This window comes from Lipophrys pholis, assembly GCF_963383615.2.
Source record: "Lipophrys pholis genome assembly, chromosome: 7".
Taxonomy (NCBI): domain Eukaryota; kingdom Metazoa; phylum Chordata; class Actinopteri; order Blenniiformes; family Blenniidae; genus Lipophrys; species Lipophrys pholis.
In genome coordinates, this window is record NC_137638.1 from 12,439,098 (window position 1) to 12,465,418 (window position 26,321).

Sequence of the window (26,321 nt, forward strand, 5' to 3'; positions counted from 1 at the left end):
ACTACATTACGGGCTGGATCCGTCGATAGATAGATAAACTTTTTCATAAGAATTCTACCTTTGTCGCTACATCCAATATTATGATATTGTGTATGTAATTGGTAATATAATGAAAACAGTCACTTATCACCCGTAGTCACGCCGTTGGGGTCCGTGTCCACTATTACGTTGGCGCAACCGTCCAAAGACATTCATTTAAGTTTTTAATCATTAAATTTATACAAGAATATCCCCGAGGGGAAAGCCAGACGAGTATAGACGGTGAAGCAGCGGCAGCAACAGACGAAGAAGAGGGTCGACTTCCCGGTTTTCCGGCAAATCAAACTTGAAATAAAGAATTACGGTCGTATTTTATTTCCCGATTTTTGTTTAAGAAACGCATATTGGGAAACGGGAAACCATCCGATTTTCGTTTCCCGATATTAAATCGAAAAACGAAAATCGGATGGTTTCCGGTTTTTCGTTCTCGACATCAAAACGAAAATCGAATGGCCGGAAGGTACACGGACCCTCGAGCCGCTGTATCATCCCGTTACTCTTTTACTCTGCTCGTGATTGTCCGATCTTTGCGCCGCACATGATTGGTTGAAAAAGCTGCTACGTCACTTATGACCTGCCCATTCACTTAAAAAAAAAAAGATAAACAGAAAAACAGGGTTGTCATACTCAGTTTAGTTCAGTTGGTGAAATAACGAATACTACATCTCAGTATTTGATTGGATGATGGATGAATTAATGAATAAATGTATGTTGTCTTGTTCACTCAAGAAAATCATGTTCTGTTTTTCTTTTTAAAATTGTAAACTCTTAGATTAACCTCAACATGAGCTCGAGCATCTATGGCTGAGATTCAGAAACTTGATCATGCATTTATTTGCAACGGGTTAGATTACTGTAACAGTGTGTTTGTTTACAGATTTCAGTATACGGTATAAAAGAAAAGTTAGACAGCTGCAACTCATCCAGAACCCTGCAGTCAGATCTTCACCTGCACAAAGGTGGAGCACTTTTCACCTGAGCTCCAATCTCTGCACTGGCTGCCTGTGTGTCAAATGATCCAGTTCTAAATCTAACTTCTGGTCCCTTAAAGCTTTGAATGGACTCAGGACTAAATTCCTAATTCCTAAATTTGGGCCTAAACTCAGATTTACTTTTAAAATATGAAACATTCAGACTGCTGAGGTCCTCGGGAAGAGGTTGACACGGTATTTCCAGTGTCAGAAGAATGAAGGTGAGGCAGCTTTTAGTCCCGACACCACACTCCTCACCTGTGGAACATACTGATGAAACACCTGAGGATTGTTGACTCACTTCTTCTAAATCTAAAACATTTTTATTTGCTCATGCTTTCCCATTAAACTACAGATTTTACTTATTATATTACCTTTGTATCAATGAAATTCTTATGTTATTCATTCTCATTTGTATGTCTTTCTGGATCACTTTGTGTCAATGTATTTCCTTGGACAAAATATCTGTACGCTTACCCAGATAAGTGTGTGTACAATTGATATACATTTATTTATTTATGTTGTCGTATGTGTATTTTCATTAAAAAAATATTTATATAGATGTACTTATTTGTGTGTGTGTGTGAGAGAGAGCGCGAGGGAGAGAGAGATCATCGGAATAATCAATAGGGGAGTCAATAATCATGATCAACATGGATGCACGTGAGTGATTTGTGATTTTTCACATTCTCTTTACCCGAGGGATTACATCCAATGTCGTTGTACTTGTGCAGTGACACATTCAATCCTATTCTCTGTTTTCACGTGGAGATATCCTCAGTATTTTAAGTTTTGACACGGTCTGCAGGTCTGATGTCAGACTCGCAGCGGCTGCAGCTCGTGCGCATGCGCACACTAACTTTTCCGCGTCAGTCAACTTCCTCATTGGGAGGGTCGGCCGCAAAGTGCTCCCTCAGAGCGGCGACGTTTGTGATTGAAAGTAACATCCGAGCGTCTGCCTTGGGTTTTTTCTCCTGTGAGCCTCACAAATGTCGAAGCCTCCTCCCAAACCGGCCAAGCCAGGTAAGAGTCAACACGACGGGGGTTATCGCTTTAAATGGAGTCAAAACTCTGAAGTTTGTACGCGCTGTGCGCACCTTGTTGGCACCGTCGGCTCAGTGGGCGGACGGTGATCAGTCTCACCACCGACTGATCTCTGCCGTTTGTCTGTGAAACTCTCGCCAGTCAGTGGAAACACGGGCTTCAAGCCGCGGTTTTTAACTTATATTTCCAGTCAGCAGTTGTACGGGACGGCGCCTGTTGAAGTTTAAGAGTGTGTGAAGTCCTTTCTGTGGACCAACAGGGACGCGCAGCTCTCAGCTGTAGGCCTCGGTTACTTCCCTTTTCCCATCCCTCATGCTGCCTTTCAGCAGCTCTGGGTGAAGAGGTGATGTCAGCCTGCATGGACGGTGACATCAGCACGACTTCCGCTGTGCTCGGTTCACTTCCCATAGCTGGGAAATATCTGCCACTTATTAACAACGATCAATCCGGTGCAGAGGTTGTGTCTGAGCACATGTTTACCCAGAAACACCAAATAGACGTGCAGGAACTAACTTATCCCAGTTTTAACTCGAGTCAAACGAGTGGAACCTCTGGTTCAAATCTCCACGGTCACCCCTGTGGGTCCTTGAGCAAGACCCACAAACCCTGACTGCTGGGGTTGAAGATGTGCATCCGGTGCAACTTCAGATCAGAACGAATCATCTTTTGTTTTTTTGTTTTTTATTGCTGGTGCTCCAGTATTGTTGCAAATAGGATGTCTGCACTTGAATATGTGAATAAAGTCTAATTGAGCATAGAGGTGTATCAACAGCATTCAAGACAACGTCACATATTTACAGTTGTAATGATTTTTGCAGGAAGGTTGCATCCGTTGTTCACACGTGAGATTCTGTGGCACACATTTTGCCATCAAGTATTCCGGACAGGTGTTAATACGTGAATAAATCCACGTAACTGCGTTCAAAAACGTGTTTCAAAATCACACAGAATGCCAAAGCCTGGCAGGTCTGCCCCTTTACTGTGGTACCAAGAGGAAAGCACGTAACGCTGCCATCACACTATGCCTGGGTGTGAACACGTCAGCCTTGTGCCGTCAGGTGAGATCCGCCCGATCTGTGTTTTTGGGGAACCTAAATCACTATTTAGCCAAATTGCCGCCTCGTGTAGTCGTCTGGTAGCTCACGTGGAGACATCAAATTATTCTCTGCCTGCGTAGTGTTTGTTTCTGTTGCATGGCGTGACGTAGATTTAAAGGGTGGCTTTTCATCTTCTATAGTTTGGAGATTTCAGATGTGCTCTTGAGTTGCCGGGTCCATAGTCATCCTCCTGGTGGATGTCCTTTTGTTTTTTTTGGGGGGGGTTTTTTCTAGTTCTAAAAAGACTAGAACCCCATCCCGCCCATCAAAGTTGTATTATTGTTTCTCAAGAGACATGCTTGAGCTTCTGAGTTTCCCAAGATACGGCAACAACAGGAGCTTTATGCAATTTGTTCTTTAGTAGAATGTGTACCAGGGTCCTTGAGCTGTATTTTGTACAAAACTATGGAATTGAAGCACCAGCGTGATCAGACTTGTTTCTTTTTTACGGAGAGCAGGACTCGAGCTGCCGTCGTTTTGCAATAAATGCACACCCCAGTGATCATCAAGCAAAACAAAAAGACCCACAACCATACGAGGCGTACTGTCGGTGTTTCAATTGATCCGTGGGGAGAGATTATTGTTCTTCTACATTTCAGCACTTTCTCTTCCTTTTCTTGAACTGTGTTCCCTATAAGCCCCCGAGGTATAAGAACGCAGGGAGAACGTGGCTCAGTCAGGACAGGCCTCTGTGTGTTTGAACGCTGCATGACCGGACCTGCACAGCCGAGGCGCTCGCTGTGGGGGAACAGAGGCGGACTTGTGCAGCGACTCAGCCCCTCTCGGTCTGACACACACTGAGGCGGTTTGTTAGCCAAACAGAAACCCCAAGCAACGGCAGGGATGGGGTTACACACGCACACACACACACACACACACACACACGCCAGCATTGAGTCCTGTTATGTAAAAATATTAGAAAAACACCAGCCACTCGCCCCCGCCCTCATGTGTGAAACATCCTAAACATACATGGTATTGAATGACTCTGGATCAGCTGTGTGTGATTCATGTTTGATTTGGGGTTTGTGAGCGTCGTGAATCTTTCAGCCTTTGTCACGTTTTACATAAGAATGAATGCGACCTGTATTCTTTAACAAAGTTATATGTTCGTGATGTAATCAAGTCAGATTATGACTGGAAATATATATATATTTAAAGACCGATAAATTCACTTGAACAGTAATAGTTTATGTGTAATTGTGAACATAGCTGAGGCCTCATCTAATCGGGGCGTGTCAAGTCTTCAAAGGGGAAGTTGTTCAAACAACCCACTAAAGGACTTTTTCTAGCAAAAAAAGAACTAATATCCTTCCTCTGGCTGTGAGCGTAATCAGATCTCTGCTTTGCTTTTTAAACCCGGTTTGAAGTATTCAATCAGATATGTGTAACTTGGGTTTTTAACCACGGGCAGGAATGTTAAATAAATAGTCACACAGGAGCTCATCACGGTCCCTTTAAGCTTTTTCTGTTTGTGGGTTTCTGTGAACTAGTTCAGCTGTCAGCTCGGGCCACAACCACCCTGGTAGCATTCCAGCCCTGCAGCTCATGCCATGCTCCACGGCGAGCCGCCCCGGGGGCAGCGCCACTCGCTGGGACCACTCTGTGTGTGTGTGTGTGTGTGTGTGTGTGTGTGCGCGTCACATGCGAGAATGTGTAGCGTCGCCGGGTGGTAGCAAACGCTTCAAGCAGCCCAGCTCGTTGGCGGGATCGTGCGTAATGTCACAGCTTTATTCACAGAGAGCCAATCACCTGCAGGCCGGCTGGAGAGACGGAGCTGTGCGGCAGCGGCGTGTGTGGTCTCGCCTCTTTGTTTGTGTGCTCTCCACCACTATGGGCGCCGCTCACTGCCGCCCTGCAAACAGGGACGGGATCGGCTCAGTAGAAATGCTCTGTAAACATGTCATCTGGTGTTTTGTCTCCACCAGGCCAAGTCAAGGTGTTCAGAGCGTTGTTCACCTTCGACCCCAGAACAGTAAGACTTTTTTTTCTTCTTCTTCTTCTTCAAGATTCAGCACCTTTTCTCATGTTAGATGACTGCTTTTGTGTTGTTGAGTGAATGTTTTAGAAATGGTTATTTCCATTTCTGTCCTAGAAATAATTCCTTTTTTTATTCCAATAAACGATTTCAAATCATTCAGTTTGTCTAAAGGTTGATGTCGTCACGTTGCCTGGTTGGACGGGTATAAAACAGACATTTAAACAATAAATGTCACTGAAAGGCAAATAGTAGATTTCCTCTCTCTTTAGGGACTAAGGGATGATTTTTATAATCCCATTAGTAGAAACAGTCAAATAACAAAGGGAGTTTAGCCTAAAAAATGTATTTGTGACCCTTCCTACAGGCTGCGTCACTAAAAGGGGAAGGAAAGTGTTAAAATGTGACACAAAATTCAAATTTGTGTTCAAAATAGTTTGGGTGTAACATCCTGAAGAATCCAGAGTGACGCTGTTTCTTCTTGTTTGTCTTCAGCCAGATGAGCTGTATTTTGAAGAGGGAGACATCTTGTACATTTCTGACACGGTAAGTAAAAGCTTTAACCACTAATGTCCAGAGTTTGAATCTGCACTTCTTCTTCCTCTTCTTTCGAGGGGGGGGGGGACTGGCACGTGTTGGATTTTGTGTTGTTCCTTTTTGATTGTCACCTCTTCATCTCTCATTTCAATCCTTTTTTTTTTCCTCTTAATTCTGTTGCTTCGATCTTTCTTGTTTTTTTATTTTTTTTATTTTTAACTAAACTTTGTTTTTTTGCCTCCCTGCTCTTCTCAGAGTGACTCTAACTGGTGGAAGGGGACCTGTCGAGGGAGGACAGGACTAATTCCAAGTAACTATGGTGAGTCGCGTGTCTACGGTGCTCCAAATGATTACTGGTGATTTAGTCCAACACACAGAATGTAATTGGTTTATTTAGTTTCTCATGATTTACTGCTGCTTTGGTTCTATCAGTGGCTGAGCGAGCGGAGTCTATCGACAATCCAATGCACGAAGCGGCCAAACGAGGTACTAAATTATTCTTTACTTCTCAGCAGTGGCTTTCTGGTTCCGTTCAAAAGGTTTTTTTGGGCCATTTGAATTGTTTGTGATTTATGCACCTCTGCCTGCGTTTGTGTTTTTACCAGGTAATCTGAGCTGGCTGAGGGAATGTGTGGAGAGCAAGGTGGGAATAAACGGCCTGGATAAGGCTGGGAACACTGCCCTCTACTGGGGATGTCATGGAGGACACCGAGGTAACTGGAAATTCTAATTACTGACATGGAAAGTGAGATGTCGCCCAAATGAAAAGAAGGGTGTCTTCTATTGAACGCACACATTCCTTTTTCAGTGAAAAGTGGTGTATAAAAGAAGAGGATCTTGGTCTTTCTCCTTCTTAGTTCCTGCCTGATGGTTATGTAATATCTGCATTTGTTTCTCCATCAGATGTGGTGGAGGTTTTGCTAAGCCAGCCCAACGTGGAGCTCAACCAGCAGGTGAGATGAGCCTTGTGCACTCACGAAAGTACTTTTACTAATGGGTATAAAAACATCAGGTCGGAGACTTTAACTAACCTGGATATCCAGGTTCGTCTTGTATCACAAGAAGAGCAGTGAAGGTGGCCACAGGAGTTAGAATTGGAATGCAAAATTTTGTATACAAAACTGAAAAAATTGTGTAAAGGGCATGGAGACCCTCAGAGGAATGAAATTTTATGCAACAAGTTTATAATGGAGCAAAAAAGGAACAAGTGAACAAAATGTATTCAGGGCTCATGTTCAGTTGCGTATTTCAGGAACTTGAAGTCGTTTTTCTTTTCCAAAACCGATGACATCCTGTTGAAACCGTCATAAATATACATGGCTGTGATTTGGGTCACGCTTATCAAGGTGTTTGTTATTGACACTAATGCGTTGGGTTTCAGAATAAACTTGGAGACACGCCGCTGCACGCCGCTGCCTGGAAAGGTTATGCCGACATTGTGGAAATGCTGCTTAACAAGAGTGAGTACTCTCCTCTGCGTCCTTTCTCGTGGTGAATGGAGGGTTTAAAAAAGACAAAAGAACACAATCCCCCAGGTTGGAATGAGTGGAGAAGCTAAAGAAGAAATAGTGATTCCAGGCAGTGACTTCCTGATTGTTAACCATCCGTATATCAGCGCATGAGCCAACTTTCCATATCTGTCTGCTTTTCTTTAACTTGATCATTCTGTGTTCCAGATGCGAGGACAGACATCCGGAACAATGAGAATAAGCTCGCTCTGGACATGGCCACCAACGCCCAGTCTGCTTCACTCCTCAAACGAAAGCTGGGAAGCAGTAAGTTCAGCCGACACTAGAGGGCGGTGTCACCGAGCCCACACACACACTGCAGTGTCAGATTTAATGACTTCAGAGAGGAAGACGCTCTAGTCCCTCTAGTTGCGCATGTGTGGTTGTTGGTCTCTGTTTTTGTCCTGCGATGGACCAGAGACCGTCCACCCTCGTCAGCAGATGAACGAGTTGACATGAGGAAAAATTCTCCCGGCTTATGCGACCCCCTCTTTTAAGTCATTACATTTGCATAAATACTATAAAGTATGTTCTGTAAGTATCATTGTTAATGCATTTCACATTTTCAGTTCTTTCTACTCTTCAATCAATTTTCAGATGTATGGATATTTTTATTCTCAAATTCTCAAAAAATCTCAAGCTTCATTCACATTACGAATGAGTCCACACATCCAGCAGGAAGAAAAATGCATGAGAACATTTATTTTTTTTATAGTTTCCAGAAAGAATTGGTCATAAAATACAATTTAATCCACAATTAAGTCCAAGGTGCAAACCACACGCTTAAAGTGCTTAACCTGGTACCACACTAACGGTTAAAATATTTAATGGTCCCATTAAACACAGATAGTAAACATTTATAGAGCTTCTGGGAAAAGTACAAGCTCAATTCCAAAAAGGTTGGGACACAGTGTAAAGTAAATGACAGGATGCAAGGATTGTCAAAAAAGGCGTATTTTATTCACACTAAATCATAGATGACTTATCCAATTTTGAAAAGGAAGAAAGAAACAGCTGGAAGTCCTCTACATGACTGGTTATAGATTTTACTATGTGCTGTGTATTGCTGTGCCAGTGAATGAATCACCGAGCTTATCAACGCGTCCTACAGGAACATGTCGGCTTGGACGTCCACCAGCTGTAGCAGGACAATGTACTCTGGAAGTAAATTGAATTGTGGGCTGAGCCTGATGAGAATCTAAGATACGGCCCAGAAGGAAGTCGGTAGAGCATTTCCAGCACGCAGCCTCTGAATATGGCTGAGCCGGGAAGTTTTACGAGCGGAAAAATCAAAGTTGTACAGCTTTGAAGCAGAGAGAAGGTTCAATTAAAGTGAACACATTGGTTGTGTTAAACATGTGACTGAGGCCGATTGCAACTGTTCTACTTATTACTTCTACTATTATGACTTATTTTTGGAAAACAATAGATACATTTTAGGAATAATGACGTTTTCAAAGTTCATACTGTTTGTTGCAGGTGTGTACTGTATTTATTTATACACGCCATGTGTCATTAACCGTCCAACTTGTGTCGTTTCAGACATCACCCGCACACACAGCAACGCTGAAGAGTACCTGGACGACTCGGACTCGGACTAAGCCAGTCCACCCCCCTACCCCCACCCCCCGTCAAAACATCGTCATCCTCTTCCACTGAGTTTCCGAAGCGATTGTGGAGCCGGGAGAGTTTCATTAAAGACCTAAACTGAATTTTGCTCTGACGGTAACTCCATTTTAGTTTGGTTGTTTTTGTCGAAGGCCTCATTTCGCGTCCCTCTGCATCACCCCAGGCTGAATCTGAACGCATTGAGTCGCTGTTTTACAGTTCTCCCGCTATTCCAAGTTCACTTCCACTCACGAGCAATTCGTCTTGGAGCGGAGAGGGAGAATATATGCAGCCGTATAAGAGGGACCAAAGCTCACAGACACATTCCAGACATACAGATTACGTTTAACCTAATAAGATGAGAATTAAAGTGCCAGAGCAGATTAAAAAAAAGAAATTGATCTAGTCCGTGTCTAGATGTGTTTTCAAGCTCCACGTAAATAACTGAACTACAACTTTGACCAAAATGACCTGCAACGCATCATCTCCTGCCGCTTGGAACCGTACAACTGGACACAATCTACCTAGATCTTTCTATGTATACTGGGGAGACAATGACGCTTGTATTTAAGTAATATTTCTGCTTTAAATGGGATGTGAAAATAAGATTTTCCTGTGACGCCTGCATCAAGGTTCTCAGTAATGTGCATTCGAGGGCTTCAAATTGGGAAAGTGTAACCTGTCCCGTGTGAATCTGACCTGTTACTCTGCGGTACCTGTCATTTCGGTTTACGCGCGAGTATTTCCGCTGCCGTGAAAAACTTGCCCGTATCGCCGCCGAACTGAATAATCTGCCGTGTGTACAACAGACCTCGTATTCCTCCATGAACCTTCAAACTTGTGATGGTTGGATTTCTATCCTGGGAGCAAATCTTCTACTGTTTGCCTTCGCTCAGTCGTTCCTTTTCTCTTTCTACTAAAGTGCCTTGTCTGCTTTTCTGTGGTTTCTTTGTGTTCTGTGTTTTTGTTCTATTGAGGTTGTGAATTTCCTTCAAAGATTTTGTTTTAGATTTCTATCGGCTCAAGTCCATAATTTGCATTAAAGATCTTTAACGTCAGCCGTTTAAATGAGTCTATTTTCAAAGACAACCGCGATGCGCCTCGGACGTGTAAACGGAGATTTACAATAACGCCATTGTGGATGTTAGAATGTGCAAACCCACAAAGAACAATTCAAAGGTTCAAAAGTCCAAAGAATTCCTTTTATTACAAAGTCAGCATGTCGACGTTCCACAAAAGGGGCAAAAAAATACATGTTTAGACAGAAAAATACAGCAAGTATGATGATTTCATGCTACATTACTGCAAGACTGTAGAAAAAAGGGGCTGCAAAAGCAGGAAAAAAAGGCGGTGAAACTCTCAAATGATTTTCTCCCGACACATCAATATATAAAACCAGCGACATTTGTCTTACTCTTCACATTTAAAGAACTTTTTTCAACCTCATTCTACATGAGAACGAATGCAGCAGAGGAAATGGAAGCAACTAGTTCTTTTCATTTAAACGAGCCGATGTAGCTTAAAATGAGAGCGCCTCATGGAAGCCAGTTTAAAGTTGTAAACTAGATCTACAGCTGGTGTGGCCTGAGCGTCGGTCTGCGGCGGCAGCAACTTGGTGAAAGGATGCAGGGGAGGGAGGCTGCCTCTTCGATCAGCCCTTTGGGAGTTTTGGTAACACTGAGCAGCAAACAGCAGGGAAATGTTGGGCTGTGTGCAGGACTAGAAGCCCCCCCCCCCCAGAGGGTTTTCACTGTCGGGGCTATTAAGAGCAAGAATCATGCCTTGAATTTACAGTATAGAAAACACTAATAAACAAAAAGACTTACAGCGACACTCCCAGGTGGCAGCGGATAAACATTTTGCCAAAAGTGGTTAGGGCAGGAGGAGTTTGATTAAACCGATTTAATAATCTAATAAGCCTCCAGAAACAAAGTTTACATAGAAGTCTCTCGACACATACAAATGGAAACATAAGTAATATTTGGTTCCACCTAATGCAGGAAGTCTGGTCAAGCCTGCTTTAAAAGTAATCCAGCTTTTAACTACATTAGTTTGTGGTTAATTATAATCATGGGGATTTATTTTGGACTATTGCTACGCAACAACTGAAATGTAAAACCTGGTGCAAGATTCAAAAGATGCATTATTACTAAAATATACTTTTTTTTTTTTTTTTTTTAGAGGGAGAAGCCAAATGTGCATTTTCTTTTGTATTTCATTTCTGTTGTCAGATCAAATATATCTACATAAAGAAAAGCATTGTGGAATGAATACTTATTAAAAATAAAAAAAACAGCAAATAATGACTTTCTATAACTCAGATTTTCCTCAAATTGACTCGAGCAGTAAAGTAAAAAAAGACGCTGCTCTTTCAACAAGGCACATTTAAGCATAAAAAATTTGCCATGTTTTCATAAGGCTCCCTGGAACATAATGATTTCTCAGAATAGTGCCAGTAATTATTTTTACTCAGCGTTTTATAATTCGCTTTAAGCCAAACCCAAAGTTGGACACACAGATATACAAAGGAAGACATTTTAGGTCAATTTTACAAAATGTTAAAAACGTCAGCTCACATAATCGCTGCCCTGTATCTTTAAATCCGACACGTCCCACCAGAGATATAGTGCACCAGTGTTCTTCAGGTAGTCAAAAGAAAACAATTAAAAAAAAAAAACATGTTTAATGCTGTTTTGTCATGGACGTTCGCTCGATTGGAGGAAAATTAATCGACTTTTTTAACTAAACAGAAAAGAACACGAGAGATTTCTTTCAACCGCTCAACGTGGAAACATCCGATATGACTGAAGCGCTAAAGCAGAGGTTATCAAAGTGTGAGAGGAGGAACTCTCCCTCACAGAACCTATGACGGGATATTATTATTTTTGAACGGCTGTTCGGAATCCTTGAGCAGCAACAACAGCAAAACTCTTCCTCTGAGAGTTCCAGTCGTTCATTTGGAAACATCTGGTAGGCCTTCACGTCTACAACTCTCGGAGCTGTTCCACCTTTGGTTTTTGCACTGAAGAGTCTTTCTAATCATTCAAATGATTTATTTAACAGTTCCATCATCCAGCGAGGATTTCTTCTCATCGCCCTGAGCCCTGGACCTTTCCCTGCCCACACCTTTGAGAAGCACAGTGAGATTGTTGGTTTCTCTCTGGGCAGGTGACGATATGACTTTTAACCCTGAATAAAAGGCTCGAGTATGAATGGAGGGAGGGAGTCGGACATTAATACTGATAAGATTGAATACCAGCGGCCACACCGCTGTGTGTGTGTGTGTGTGTGTACGCGCACAAACTATGAACACATGATTTAAATTATTGTCCTATTGCACATTCAGTAGAGCATCAAGTAATGAGACGTAATAGTGTGTGCGTGTGTTTGGTCAAGTTAAAATGTTAACTTTGAATACCAGCAGGTGGGACTGCGTCCGTTTCACAGCTCGACGACTTTACGCAGAAGCTGGACTCAAACCCTTTTTGCAACCACAGCAAATATCTGGGGAAAGTCGTCACTTTGCTCGTCGGACACAAACTTCAGTCGCCGACACAATTCTTCAACGCAGGTTTGGTAATGACACGTTGAGCTAGACTTTGCAACAAAAAGGGGAATTTGTGTTGAGTAGATCTTTCTTTGCTCCAAACTGTGATTCTTGACACAGAAAAACAAAAAAATAAGCCCATTTCCCGTATTTGTAAGAGAAAATGCATTTGTGGGATGAGCAGCAGACTGCCTGTGTTTTGAAATGTGTTCCCCCCCCCAACAAGCACGGTCTTTGTGTGTATTTTAGTTAAAGGCGAACACTTCTTGCAGAATGCAGAAGACTTTAAACCACATCTCACGTTTTTTTCTCTTTTTGAAAAGGGGCTTTGACACAAAAGTCCCAAAAAAAACCCCCTAAAGTTTGTGACAAGATTCCGTCTGCGTGGAAAAGCCAACGTATCCATAGTGTCAAAGCCTATTCAGTCTGCTTTCCCTCCTCTTCCTGACCTCTGAACAATAAGGCAGAGAGAAAAGTCAAAGAGTTGTATGATTTACTAAACAGACATTAGTCTGAGAGTGGGAGGAAGGGAAAAGAAAAAAAAGAAAATAAAGGTCACATCATGGACAACTTCTCATCTTCAGATTCCGCTACCAAGATACGAGTGGGGCGTAAGATAATGGAACACTTTGTTTAAATAAATAAAATTATTAGGATGGTTAAAACAAAATGGAATAAAAATGAAATAACTGCGATAAAAACACACATCTTGGATAAGCAGCTAATAAAAATTCCCTCCCAGAAAATAATTTCCTCTACAGATTTTTCTTCTTTTGTGTTTTTGCTTTTTTTTTTTTTTTTTTTGCAAAAAATGAAAATATAGTTGTTTTTTTTTATAGTATATATAGTTTTTTTTCATTGTTATTTGCAAGTGTCCTTTACAAAAAAAAAAAAAAAAACTTATAGTACCAATGAATCCTCTTTGAAATATATCTACAGCTGTACAATAGATCTTGCAAGTAGGTTAACAACAGGCCTCGCAAGTGAATTTATGAAAAAGAAAAGAAAATAGCGCATCGTTTTACATAAAAAAAGCTTCTTTACAGATATGCGTTAAAAAGGGTCATAATAAACGATATAAAAAGATGACAGAAAGACTGCTAATGAGATTCTTGGAGATTCGTCTTCTCTTCAATGGCCTGCTTTACTATTTCGGCCAACTTCAAGCGGTCGACCTTGTCGGAGAAGGTTCGTCCTGCAACAAAGAACCGGACGATTAGGAAGCCCATAATGAAACCTACAATGAGAAATAAGAATTATTAATTTTTTTTTTTTTTAAATACACCCACGTTTAACCTTATATTCCTGTCCTGACAGGATTTGGCATTTGTACATCTCATAACTATAAAGAAGCTTCCAGGCTGTGAGCATCTCTCACATGCAACAATTTCTGTTGAATGAATAAATAGAATGAGGAGTTCATTTCAGAGAGGAGGAAATGCTACCAACCGTCCCAGCTGAGTCCCTGCAGACCGTCTCTCAGCTGCTTGCAGTCTCTGTTGAACCTCCAGGCTTCATACATCACCTCATTCAGCTTCTCGTCCTCATTCTCGCCTGGACAAAAAAAAACAAAAAAAAAACAAATCCACTTCAGAAGCTGCTCTCCGTCTTTCTCCACTGAGATATTTTGAATTAAGAAGAGGACAACGTCGCATTTATGCCTCATTTAAGCGGTGAAATATGACCCAATTTAGCTCACTTAGACTTTCAGAAAAGTTTTGAAAACCAATTGCTTGCTCAGCGTTTTCTGTATCACAGTCCCAACCAATTAAACAGAACATTATGAATGTTTCCATTAGGAAGGTTCTGTGCACACTGGCCATTTCTTTCATTTGGTTTTCATCACGGACCAAAATAAAAAAAAAAAACACACACTTTACAGTTCATAAACTTAAGAAAAAGCCATAATTCATGTACTTTAATACAACGGTCTGTCGCAGAATATGTGTCTTTGCATCTATTTCTGCATTGGAATGCGGTTGTTCTCACCGGCCTGTGGTAATATACACTGTGCAATGACATCTCGTAGTTTTTCCAGCGCTACGTTGGAGTCTTCCCCTCCGTTTTCTGGGTCGTTAATGAAGAAACCGTCACTGGGCTTTGGCCTGTAACGATAAGAGCAGAACATGTTGGGAGAGAACGCAGGATTATAAAGTAGAAATCCATTTGGTGGAGAGACATAAATCGTGCTGCGTTACTGCAACAGGTTTAATGTCAACATATAAGAATCTAATCCAGAACTAAACCTCCGCAACATGAAGTCATACCCGAGAAGTTTCCGCTTCCTGAGGATGGGGTTGTTGACAGAGTTCAGAGGCTTCAGGCTGACGTTCAGGTCCTGAATTCTCATGTTGGCCAGCTGCTCTGCGTGAGCCTGCTGGATTCCCGCAACCACCGCCTGGAAGTCAGGGAACAGACGGGAAAGCGGTTTTTACTTGTGCGCAGACTTGAATGGTTTTCTGTCCCGAGCTCTGCCTCCGCCGACACGTCCTGTTCTCCGGAATGAATCGACGAGTTGGAACTGCGATGGAGAAATAGCATAAGGAATGGAACAACCAGGACCACCTTAATGTGTTCTCCCCTGCTGTGCCAGATCAGGCTACAATTCTGCTGCACATGAAGAAATAAGTAACTTGAGTCGTTTTCAACAGTCATATTCCTGGGGAACAGCCACTGCTCAACAATAGTCCGTGACAGTGGTTTTCAAAGTGAAGGACGAGTCTCCTCTGGGGGGGGGGGGCGCCAGAGAGTAAAATGAATGATCACTTCATTAGAACAAACTTTTACAACTGAAGCATAATTAAACCTACAAAATAAGCTCTAGTGTCACAGTTTCAACAGTGGCAGATGATATGTAAAGACGGTTTTTGTATTGCCTATGAACCTCCTGTATGTTTTTCACTCCATAAAACAGGAATAAGTTTGGGGATTGAGACGCAACATGAGGAGTGTGGGCGTCTGATCACCCCACACTGCGTGTCCCTCTCACCTTGTCCATCATCATTTGGGCGGATGGCAGCACGTTGTCGAGGGCCTCGGTGCAGTTGAGCCACGGGTGAGCCAGCACTCCTTCGATAGTCAGCCTCTCCTCTGGCTTCACCTTCAGCAGCCTGCCACAAGCAGAGACGGGTGACGAATGAACGAGAGAGAGTGAGGGTGAATGAATACAAGGAGAGGAGAAAGACAATTACGCTTGAAATGAGCCCGCTGTGATGACAGATTATAAGAGTAAATAATGGCTTGTAAATCTATTACTCATTTAGGCGTTAAAGAGATGAAACTGCGGTTTGCTGGAAGCCCTTGTACCCTCATAATGAGGGCACGTTCCACATACTTTAACCTCTCTCGCCAACTTATCCTCTCCAGCAGCGATAGAAGAAAGGCCAAAAATACGACCTCATCAATGAGAAATGATGTGTGATTCAGCTCTTTGGAGGAGAAGCTTGGGAAACCACTTACTTGCGTACAATGTCCTTGGCCATCTCGGAGATCTGGCTCCACTCATCTTCAGGAAAATCGAAGCTGCCCGTCATGATCTTCTTCCTCATGTCCTTTGGGATGGTGCGACTGTGGTGCTTGGAGTAGAACGGAGGGTAGCCGCACAACATTACGTAGATAATCACACCAAGAGACCACAAGTCACAGCTCTGCAAATGGAAAGCAAACATGGATTGAAGGCAAAAAAATCACCCTGAAGTTCAGACTGTCACGGGTGAAGCGGATGATTGGTCGTCTCTTGCCTTGTTGTAGGTGTACGGTGTGGGTGAGGTAGGTATAATTCCAGATTTTTCTTTCTGGTGTCGTCTTTGAGCCTCAAGTACCTGCGCAGAAATAAAGCAAGAGACTTCACTTCTTGTCGTGTGTTTAAAATATGTTGAGTAGTTCGACAGGCACGTTTATACATCGGTGTTGCTTTTTGCTTGTTTTGTTTTACCTGAGGTGCTACGTAGTACGGAGTGAACTGAGGGGTCATCAAGTCTCCTTGATCTATTTTGGCAAAGCCAAAGTCGCATAACTTCACAGGTGCATCCTGTGTTACAGAGGGAGACACGGAGAAGGTGAGTGAGTTTGTAAAGACACTGCAGCATCATCCTGTGGAACCATTCAGTTTGTTTCTATCTCAGAGACATGACTGGGATTCACTTGATAGGATTTCTCTGATGGAACACAGTCGTGGGATAACTGAAGATGCTGCCGGGACAACAATTGATTTCAAAGACTCTTACAGCAATTGCACATGGAGGATTTCTATATCATTTTGGCAAAGATTCTTCCAAATGTATCCCAGAGGGAGACTCTCATCCCAGTGAAGTCTTTAAATCTTTTTTCTTTTTTTCTTTCCTTTCGGTGATACACTCTTCGCATTTCAAATGTCAGCGATACTTTTGTCTGAATGTTAAACACAACAGCGCTTACCAGAGAGTTATCCTTAAAAAGCAGGTTTTCTGGCTTCAGGTCGCGATGTGCAATATTCAGAGAGTGACAATGCTCCAGAGCTTGACTGATCTGCGGGGGGGGGGGGGGGGACACGGCACACTGAGACCACAGCTATTCCGAGGTGTGTCATTATTAAAGAGAGCAGAGTCGAGCTGCCGGGTGAAGCTTCATTTGACCGCATGTCTCACAGCTCATACACTGCAAGAGCAGCTCGATCAGAGCAGAGGGGGCCGATGGCAACACAGACATGTTGTTAGCCACAGATGTGAAAAGGTTTGACAGGAAAAAGACAGATGCAGCATGATGAAGCAATCATAGAAAACAGACCAGGATTAAACATTTATCAAAGCAGGAGTAAGAGAAATCACACATATACTAGATGCGGTGGAGACAGGGCTGAGGGGCCTCTCTGAATGGATTTGCGGTGGCAATGATGAAGATGAGAGTTAACATGAGACAAGTGATAGTTGCAGCTGAGATTAGAGCGACTCTGCATAAAAGCGACTGAAGCTCATGCGATGGAGGTACGTAAAACCAGCGCGTGTGGTCACCGACCTGTTTGGTGACCTGACTGGCCATCTTTTCAGTAAAGTGCCTGTGCTGACTGATTCTGTGGAACAGCTCTCCGCCCTCCATCATCTCCATCACAATGAGGAGTCTCGCTCTGCGGATGCAGGAGGAGGTATTGATGGACAGGAGAAGACGGGATCAATGAACAGAGCGAACAGAGCACAGGGTTTTACACAATGGCACACACCGAAGCTCCTCACCTGGGGCTGGACTCATGTGGGAACTGGACACTGTTGGCATAAACCTCCAGGATCTGCACGATGTTTGGGTGGTTGGCACACATCATATGGAGACGCACCTGCAAAGGAGAAGTCAAAACTGTAAACGCAGTGTTTTGTGTTAACATGCTACATTTTTATGAAGGAATCATGTGAAATAAACATCATGCTCTCCTCACAGCAGAAGACCCCCAACTTTTTATTGTGGTAATTAAGTGGGCAGCTTCACACCTACCTTTCAAATAAAACCTGCAGATTTCAGGAGTGTAAGCTTCCTTTTTCTCTACAAATTATGTAGAGAAAAGGGAAGCGGGTTCTTCCAATTAATTAAAACAATACAAACTGTAAAAATAATTGACATGGAGAGGTCCACTGCAGGAAGTCACAGACAAAGATGACATTACAGGGGCAAGCACTGGACACAGGTTGAGAAGCAAAGGAAATGTGTGGTGGTCCACCACCAGCGTGTGTGCAGACTCAAACCTTTAGGTCATGAAAACAGTTCAACATTGTGATAACGGTTAAAAACTATGTTGCAACTTTGGTACAAAGTCTTTTCAAAAATGCTGATGATCTGTAACTTTGCAGTGAATTCCGTGCTTTTTATAAACAGTTTGCTGTTGATAAAAATGATCCAACACCGGCTCCTGTTCAAATACTGAGGATCACTGTGGACGATGCTTCATCTCCAGCACGGACAAAACACTGAACCTTTTGGGTCGGCTGAAGGAAGTCAGCCGCTCCAACTCCATCCTAAACACTTTTTACAGCAGCGTCACAGAAAGGCGTGCCAAGGAGTTTCATCACGAAAGCACCGGTGGCAGGTAAAAAGTACTGAGGACAGCTGAAAACAGGTTTCTTTTCAACCAAAACACCTCCTGCGTACGCAGGATTTCCTCTCCCGGCAGGTTTTTGTTGTCCTCGTGCCTGCTGGCAGAGCCACAGCATCCAGATCGACCTGCTCAGCCGCGGCGTGTCACAGCTTCCCGTGACAAAGCGTCAGACTCCTCATTGTTCGTCTCCTACACTGCAGCTTGTTGCCACCTTCAGTCATTAACGCGAGGCAGTCGGTACTTCATACCAAAGTCTAAAAATTGATTCCAGCTGCACATTTGTAAATTCAGAACTTCACAAGAATGGCTTTACTCAAGATAACAAATTCACACATCAGGGTTCCCAACACCCCTCAGCGGGAAAACACGATGACTAATTATTTCGCTACACAGACAAGCTTTAAAGGTCATTATTGTTTAATGTGACTGTTTCTCAACTCTTGTTGTCTCCTTAACACAAAAAGATACACGTACTTTGCAATGAAGGAATTATCTGCAGATTCCTTCCCAATATGAAAGATCATTAAAACATACTACACAACATTACACACTCACAACCACAGTACATAATATGTTCACGTTATCCATCCATCCATCCTGTAATACTGTCCGATTCTGCGACGTTGTTTTGGTCAGTTCCATGTTTATATGTGACAAAACGATCCCGACAACACCCAGCTTAGTTTCAACTTGTACACCGTGCTCTGACGAGAAGGCAATAAAAGAAAATTGAAGTAGAACGACAGGCCCTGCTGACAACTACGACACGAGTCATGTAGGATATGAGTCAGGAGTGTTTCCGCCAACCTCATTTCTGGCCTTGGGGCGATCAATAAGGATCTTCAGGGCCAGACGTTCCTGAGTTGACTTCTTCACACAAACTCTGGGCAAAGAAAAGAAAAGGAGAGTCAAAAAAAAAAACCCCACCTCACACAACACAAATGACCAACTTCAAAGTAACATGTTTTGTTGAGGATCAACGAAAGCTCTCAGCAGACCGAGTGTCTCAGTTTTAGCTGTGTGCATTACCAGTTCGCCACCAGCCGTGAGCTTATCCGAGTCATCTATCTTAAATCCTCGTCTGCATACAAAATACATACCTGAGCATTTCTTGGCGCTCTGGTAGAAATGATTAAAAAAAAAACATTCGATTTAGTTGAACTGGGAGAACCACAAATTAATCTCAGAAGGGATGAAACATTTCATAAAACGTTTTAACAGCCTCTCGCCTTGACAAACACAAAAACCTGCCAATATTGATGTGTGACAATGTGTAGTTTGTTAAACACTGGAGGGGATATAATCGTGTCTGTGAATACTTTGCTTTGACCTGTAAATGAAGAGGTCATTTGTTACCTGGAAAACAGGCTTTCGTGTCAATATGATCAAATAATCCAATGTGGTCTTAAGAGTTTCAAACAGTTTTGAGTGATAAAGTCCTAAAATGTTGTGTAAATACTCTGAATGGGTTTGGTAACTTTAGATACATGCAGTACTATGGAAAAAGTCGCCTGAAAGAAATGCTCCAAATCCATCACGCAATACCATGAGACAACATCTTTATTAGTTTCAGTTGTACTCTGATTAAATCACCATGGTTATTATATTTTAATCCAAAGTTTTTATGTTCCAGGAAGGTTTGGTAGGGCTACCAGAGGCATCCATATATTTAGCTTGCGCGTTCTCATGAGTTCAATGGGGCCTCCTGTGTTGTTACCACAAGACAAAACATCCCCCTCTGAACAGCAGCGATTAGAAAACTATCTGCCTATTTAGAAAGAAAAGTGCTTGAACACAGTCATCCCTGTAGTTTATGTTAATCAGATAAGCGAGTAATGAGTTAATCATTGAGGCTTTCAGTTTTGTATAAACAGATCAGACCACTCTAGGCAGTTTTCCGTGTGCGCACATTTTATCATCTTCAGATCATGATTTGAGCTTCTGTCGTGAAGCTTAAACTGCCGACAAGCTGGAATCAGGACCTGTATTTTGCCAACATCACAATTTGTTAGGGAAATATGAATCTGCTCTCCATCTTTGTAAGGAGGGTAAACCCGATGGGGAAACCATCTGTGCATGTCATACCTTTTATTGTCACAAGGTATAAATAAATCAGATAACTTCTGGCCCATGTTTTTCTTTGAACCACATTTTAGGACCGCAGCACCACAGATCACTGTGTACATGCGTTTGATTTCCTGCAGAAACTCAGTACCTCTCCCCCTGTTCCTCTAATAAGCAAATATTCACTTTAAAGGGCAACCTCTGCCCCCCCTCCCGAACTCAGATTACACTATTAAAGCATTACTGAAAGAAACATTCTGCTTCGGCCAAAGTTCACTGCATTGGAAAACCAACCTACCAAATCACAGAGTGAGACAGGAGGAAGCGAGGGTGGGACGGTAAAAGACATTGCACGTGTTTTTAAGCAGGCGGGGATGTGCAGGGAGCCGAGAAGCCAAAGGTCTGCACAGAACCGGGGAGCAAAAACACGGAGAGAAAAAATAAATAGCGACTGGAGAAAGAAACAGCTCAGCATGAATCACGGAGGGTGTTTACGAGGAGGGCTGATGAGTCAGTTTCTCAGTATTCTCGTCACTTGAGACCAAAACTACACACATTAGGAAATAACAGGTTGCTCTCTACTGATTTAGAGACACAACAGTGTAAAAAGTGCTGAATAAGCAGAGAGTCTGTGACAGACGCTGATATACGACAGCTTGTATGGAACTAGATTCAGTGAGACGGAAAGAAGCTGCACAAACAGACTTTCTTACGAGGCCAGAAACCCACAGCAGTGCGGCGTCTCACTTGCTTTTTAGATTTACAAGTTATCCCCATGAGGTGTATAATGTTGTCAAGTTGTTATTGTTAGCGTTTCAGAAATGTGTGCTTCTCTGTGAAATATCACCCCGGATGCGTTAAAATGGAAACTATTGGAAGAATGCAGAGTGGAAAAGCAGACAAAAAAAAAACGGCCCCATTTTGTTACCGAGTCCTCGTCCATAGACAAGCAGCAGCAACTCAATCTGAATGCAGCTCCTTAAAGCACTTTGCCTCCATCCATAGCATGCAGACTAAGACCTGCCAAAGCTAAGGATTTACAAGTAATTCCACTTTTTTTTTTTTTTTTTTCCCCAAAGTGTTCTAAATGCAATTGTCTGGACAAGAGGAATTTCCAAAGGCTACGAGAGTCCCACTGAAGGCTGCGAAGGATAAATGTTTGGGGTTGAACTTAATCCCGGAGTGCTGCAGCTACACCCGTCTGAGCCAACTGAGCCACCGACGGAAACAATACAAATGTTTCCTGTGCCAAACAGGTTCACACTAAGCCTGTTGACGTGTGAGTGAAAGCAAACTGTGGGCATCTGGCTCTTTCATGTTTTCAATATGTGTTAATGAATCAAGGAATAAGATGGAGCTATAGTTGTAGTATAGACACATGCACAGGAGTGTGATTGATGTATTGATCGACCGCAATTTGCACTCTCTCAGGTTGTATTGGGGCCGTTGCCAGCTTACCTCGGACAGCACAGACCACATCAATAATCCATAGGGAGTTAGCAAGTTAGCAACGAAATACGTTTACAGTCACCTTTTTTTTTTTTTCCTTCTTCTGTTTTTGGTCCGGTACAGGCCATGTCACCGTCGTCAGTGAACACAAGAGCAAAACCCGCACATGATGTCCAAAGTGGCAAACATCACAAATGACTCAGAAGAGGGTTTGTTTTTTTTTGGCACCAAACACTTAGTTTGTCCATTCAACTGTCGGATTGATGAATAATTTGCTCTGACATCATCGCTGCAGCACTACTCACACCAGTGATTCAAACAGCCGAACAATGCAAAGCGGGTGGACACTGTCGCAATCTCTCCGTCCTTAATCATGTGGCGGGATATGCTGTACTACATTTTGAGTCACAACATGTTTTTTTTTTGTTTTTTTTTACCAAATCAAAACACATTTAGAAACTAATCTCAACTGATTGTGACTGAACTGATTACGTATTAATGTGAAAAATGACTGTTTCAATGGGATTATCCACCTTTGTGAACATCGGCAACATAGATTAAGGTGATTTTTCTATCTCAAACCAATAGTCTGATGACGTCCATCTTGTTTCCGATATTAGATCAGTGAGATAATCCTGAGTCAGGCTCTGGCAGAAACAAAAGCCCACACACATTTAAATCTGTGACAGAAAATGACGTTTAGAGGCTGGAGAACGTCGATAAACCAAGTCCGTTTGAATTTTCTCTTTCACACTCACCTGACAGGTCCGCTGATGCCTGCGCCCAACTTCTGGGTCCAGTTTATGTTGTACTCGTCCAGAATGGACGTCTCCTGTTCAAAAGACCACCCGCAAAAAGCAATATATTAGCTTGGAAGAGAAAAAGATTTGGAAAAGATTTAGTTTTTTATTGGTATGTTACAATCTTATCATCAGAATTTGAATTACATGGAAAAATGCAAAGCGTGTGGAAATAATATCAAAATATATTCTACATGACAGATTATTTTTTATCCCTGCCTATACCTTGATAATGATTTAATCAAACCCTCTTTTAATGTCAATACAGACATTTTAAATTCAAGAGACTCATTGACAATGGAGCTGACAGATACTCTTGAGAGTTTTATTAGAAAAGATTTTCCTCCAGGTAACCCCCTGTTGTGGGAGTACTGGGGTTGCATAAGGTGATATATTCGGTATCACCCCCGTGGTTTCACAATAGCGATAATCCGTAACCCAGATTATTCTTGGAAAAAGACAAGCTTGGCTGCCATAAAACAGATACATCTGAGGAAGCTTAGCCACTGCTGCCAATAAACAGGATTTGTGTGGTATTCTGGAAGAAGAGAGACTGTTTGTGTGATCAAACTGAGCTGAAATCCACTGAAGGCCTCAGAAATGACAGCGCTTCTTTTTCCTAAACACTAAATCCAAGGTCAAGATATTTAAACAGACCTTTCACTCACAAACTACAAAAGCAAACTGACAGCAACCAAGATTCATTTACACAACATAGGAGATGTTCTCGTGTGGTCCTGAAAGGTAAAGTTCAAAAGCAAATTAATCTTTAAATGTTGGCTGTAAAGGATGAAACGTTGGTTCAAATTCAGATTAAGGATAAAGTTGTCGGAAATACAAGCCAGCCACGTGTCTTTCACGATCGATTGATAACAACGTACAAAATACGCAACATGTTGCAAGAGATTCCTAAAGCACAGTCAGGTTAATGAAAAACTAGAGCGACGTTCAAGATGGCTGTGATCCAGTGATGTGATCACCTCCTGCTGTGAGTGAGTCAGGGGGTGATCATCGGGGTCTTTTGGATGGGTGTGTGAGGGTCTTGACACCAGAGAAGCTATGTTAAGCCAAACGTCAGCAACATCTCTCTTCATGATAATAGCACCAGTGTGTGTTCCAGTTTGCAACTGCCTCTTATGACCCAACTGTGAAAGTGGGGGCCAGGGCTACTCCAGATCACATTTTACTGCTGACATAGATGCCAGGATAGTGACACATAGAGAGCAGCAGGCCAAGAACAAATCTCAGAACCAGACTGGATGGACAGACCACCGGTTAATGACCATAACTGAAAACTCAGCCAGGGGTCTTCCTGTAATGTTTAGTGGGGTAAATCTTTAAATAAGTAATTTAAATGTTGTTATATTTGCTGTTCATAACCTACATAACTGCTATCATAAGATGCCATGTGTCATAATGATTCAACGGCCACGTAAATCAAGATTACTGGACTCAGAGCATCTCAACGTCACATTTAAAATGCAACATCCAATCTCAGTTTATTCATCAAAACTAAGTAAATCAGACACCAGTAGTAACTAGTCACATTTGTCAACATTTATGAGACGTATTAACAAGTATGAAGTACTAAAATAGATAAAATGACAGTATCTTACATGGGTAATCACCCTGAAGATGGTGAGATTACCTTAATAAACTTGTCTGCGTTGTTATCCTCCGACATGGCGCTCCGCTCGGGACAGATGAAGCCTGCCACAGTCTCAGACAGCTGACAATGGAAGCAAAGTGGTTTTTCTATGACCTTCACAAAGTTTCGGTCTTGCGACCCCCTGGCCAGGACCGAAACTCGTTATATTACCACTGATGACAAGGCAAGCCCATGAGGGCAGGATGATCTCGGGCCACCGATCAGCCACAGCCGGGCGCCGACACCTCGGAGAGCTGAAGCCGACAGGTCAGGCCAGCTCGGCTCACAACCTCGGGGTCCAACTCGGTCTTCCAGTGGTCTCAGACCCACTGCAGTGACCATGTAGAGCGTCGAACTCCGAGCAAGGCGATCAAAGAAAACAAACAAACAGCCAAAGTCGATTCCAAAGACGGCTAGTCCACCACTTCTGGAGGCGTACTGTGCTCAGGAGCGAAGGTGGTATTTTTAGCCAGCGCAATGAGAGCAGCCCTCTGCGAACCGCAAACACACTGGGGACGTGCTGAGGTGTTACTGCTGCCACTCCACCTCACGGCCGGGCGGCGCAAACAATGACAAGACAATCTGTCTCCAAGGCAGCGTGTATAACAGCCAGCTGCGGTGCTCGGTGACAGCCGGGATGATGTGACACCCAGGGCACACGGCGTTCCCAGCACGGCTATTATGTCGTCGAGGCGAACTCTCTGACCAACAAGGTACTCCTTCCCCCGGCTCCGCTACAAGCCGCGGAGATTAACATTCTTCAGTAACACCGCCCGATAACATTGTGAGTCGGGACGGAACGACAACGCGGTGTCATTGACAGAACCGTTAGAGGAGTTTAATTTGAGTAGGGACCCGCATCTCTGTTTGCTAATCCGACGTTCACTGGAATACAAGACCAGTCGGCACTACGCAGAGGCAGTCCGTGCGGAACGCCTGACGGAAATTATCCCTACATTTTACCGACACGTTTTATACTCATACTCAAAAATACATGGACCCTTAGTATCACATGTAGATTTTAGTGTCTCTTCAACTTGATTCAATTTGATGGTGTGAATATTTTTAAATCTAAATGTGGATGGTTGTGTTTGTAACGGGAGACCATAGAGGAATGGGTCCTCGGAGGGACCCGTGTGCTCTGCGAATTGAAAGGGTTAATATGGTTCAATATGTCTGCGAGCAGCCTGCAGGCCAATCAGCTGCCTGTCTGTCTCTACTACTGCCACTGTCTGTCGCTGCTGTCTTGCTGCTGCCGCTGTCTTTCTGTCTGTCTCTTGTGCTACTGCTGCCTGGCTTGCTGCTGCATGTCTCTGCTGTCTGCCTGTGTTTGCTGCTGCAGCTGCTAACCTCTGCACCAATCACACCAAAACCGATACAAACTCTGGCTTTGCTTAAAAAAATCAGTCACTAATAACATTTTCAAGACCTCTACCAACATGTTCATAATATTATTTGACATATAAAGTACTATCATCAAAACAAACACTAACATACTTCATTTGTTAAAATTGTTTTCAAAAAGTATGTGATAAAATACAACATTTAAAGCAAAAGATATATATAGCCAGCTGGTCTAACTTAACTAAATAATGGGCAACTCAGGCATTTTAACTTTATCGGTGTGTCACCCAAAGTATCTAATGATAATGGACCATTGTGTTTCATCCAGTTTACATGGAACTCTGTGAACATGCATAGATGCAATGAGTCCATTTCCATTTGTGTTATGGGTTTAATAAACCTCCTCTTATCACATCCACATTTTTCTCAGTAATTAAATGAATAGATAGATGTATGCTGATACATACAAAGAATATAAACCCTTGAAAAAGTCCAGGCTAATGACAATATTGTATCCTCAGTTACAACTGCTGTTGTATTCAAAACTGCCAAGCAAATATGATACTTTTAAATGCATTTACATTTTTCATTAGATTCCAATTAAAATATTTCGAAAAACAAATATTAAC

General features: G+C 42.6%; 2 protein-coding genes across 3 annotated transcripts; one reads left to right on the forward strand and one right to left on the reverse strand.

Annotated features, from left to right (window-relative positions):
• Nucleotides 1-1,873: 1,873 nt before the first annotated feature.
• On the forward strand, nt 1,874-9,840 carry ostf1 (osteoclast stimulating factor 1). The gene is made up of 10 exons (XM_080467915.1): nt 1,874-2,033; nt 5,080-5,126; nt 5,625-5,675; nt 5,922-5,985; nt 6,099-6,152; nt 6,272-6,379; nt 6,570-6,619; nt 7,048-7,126; nt 7,343-7,441; nt 8,717-9,840. Exons 1-10 carry the CDS (start codon nt 2,000-2,002, stop codon nt 8,773-8,775), a joined length of 645 nt encoding a protein of 214 aa, XP_080324041.1. The 5' UTR covers nt 1,874-1,999; the 3' UTR covers nt 8,776-9,840.
• Nucleotides 9,841-9,970: 130 nt separating this feature from the next.
• mapkapk5 (MAPK activated protein kinase 5) lies at nt 9,971-25,275 on the reverse strand. 2 transcript variants are annotated; one of them, XM_080467906.1, is made up of 14 exons: nt 24,349-25,275; nt 22,659-22,732; nt 19,195-19,270; nt 17,537-17,634; nt 17,322-17,430; nt 16,746-16,835; nt 16,264-16,359; nt 16,070-16,150; nt 15,789-15,976; nt 15,319-15,439; nt 14,597-14,727; nt 14,319-14,434; nt 13,779-13,883; nt 9,971-13,524 (listed from the first exon to the last, which is right to left on the reverse strand). In XM_080467906.1, the coding sequence occupies exons 1-14, from the start codon at nt 24,382-24,384 to the stop codon at nt 13,430-13,432; spliced, it is 1,416 nt and encodes a 471-aa protein (XP_080324032.1). In that variant the 5' UTR covers nt 24,385-25,275; the 3' UTR covers nt 9,971-13,429. The 2 variants fall into 2 exon arrangements, with proteins under 2 accessions (XP_080324032.1, XP_080324033.1); XM_080467907.1 differs by lacking the exon at nt 19,195-19,270 and having other exon boundaries at nt 24,349-24,375.
• Between the last annotated feature and the right edge of the window lie 1,046 nt (nt 25,276-26,321).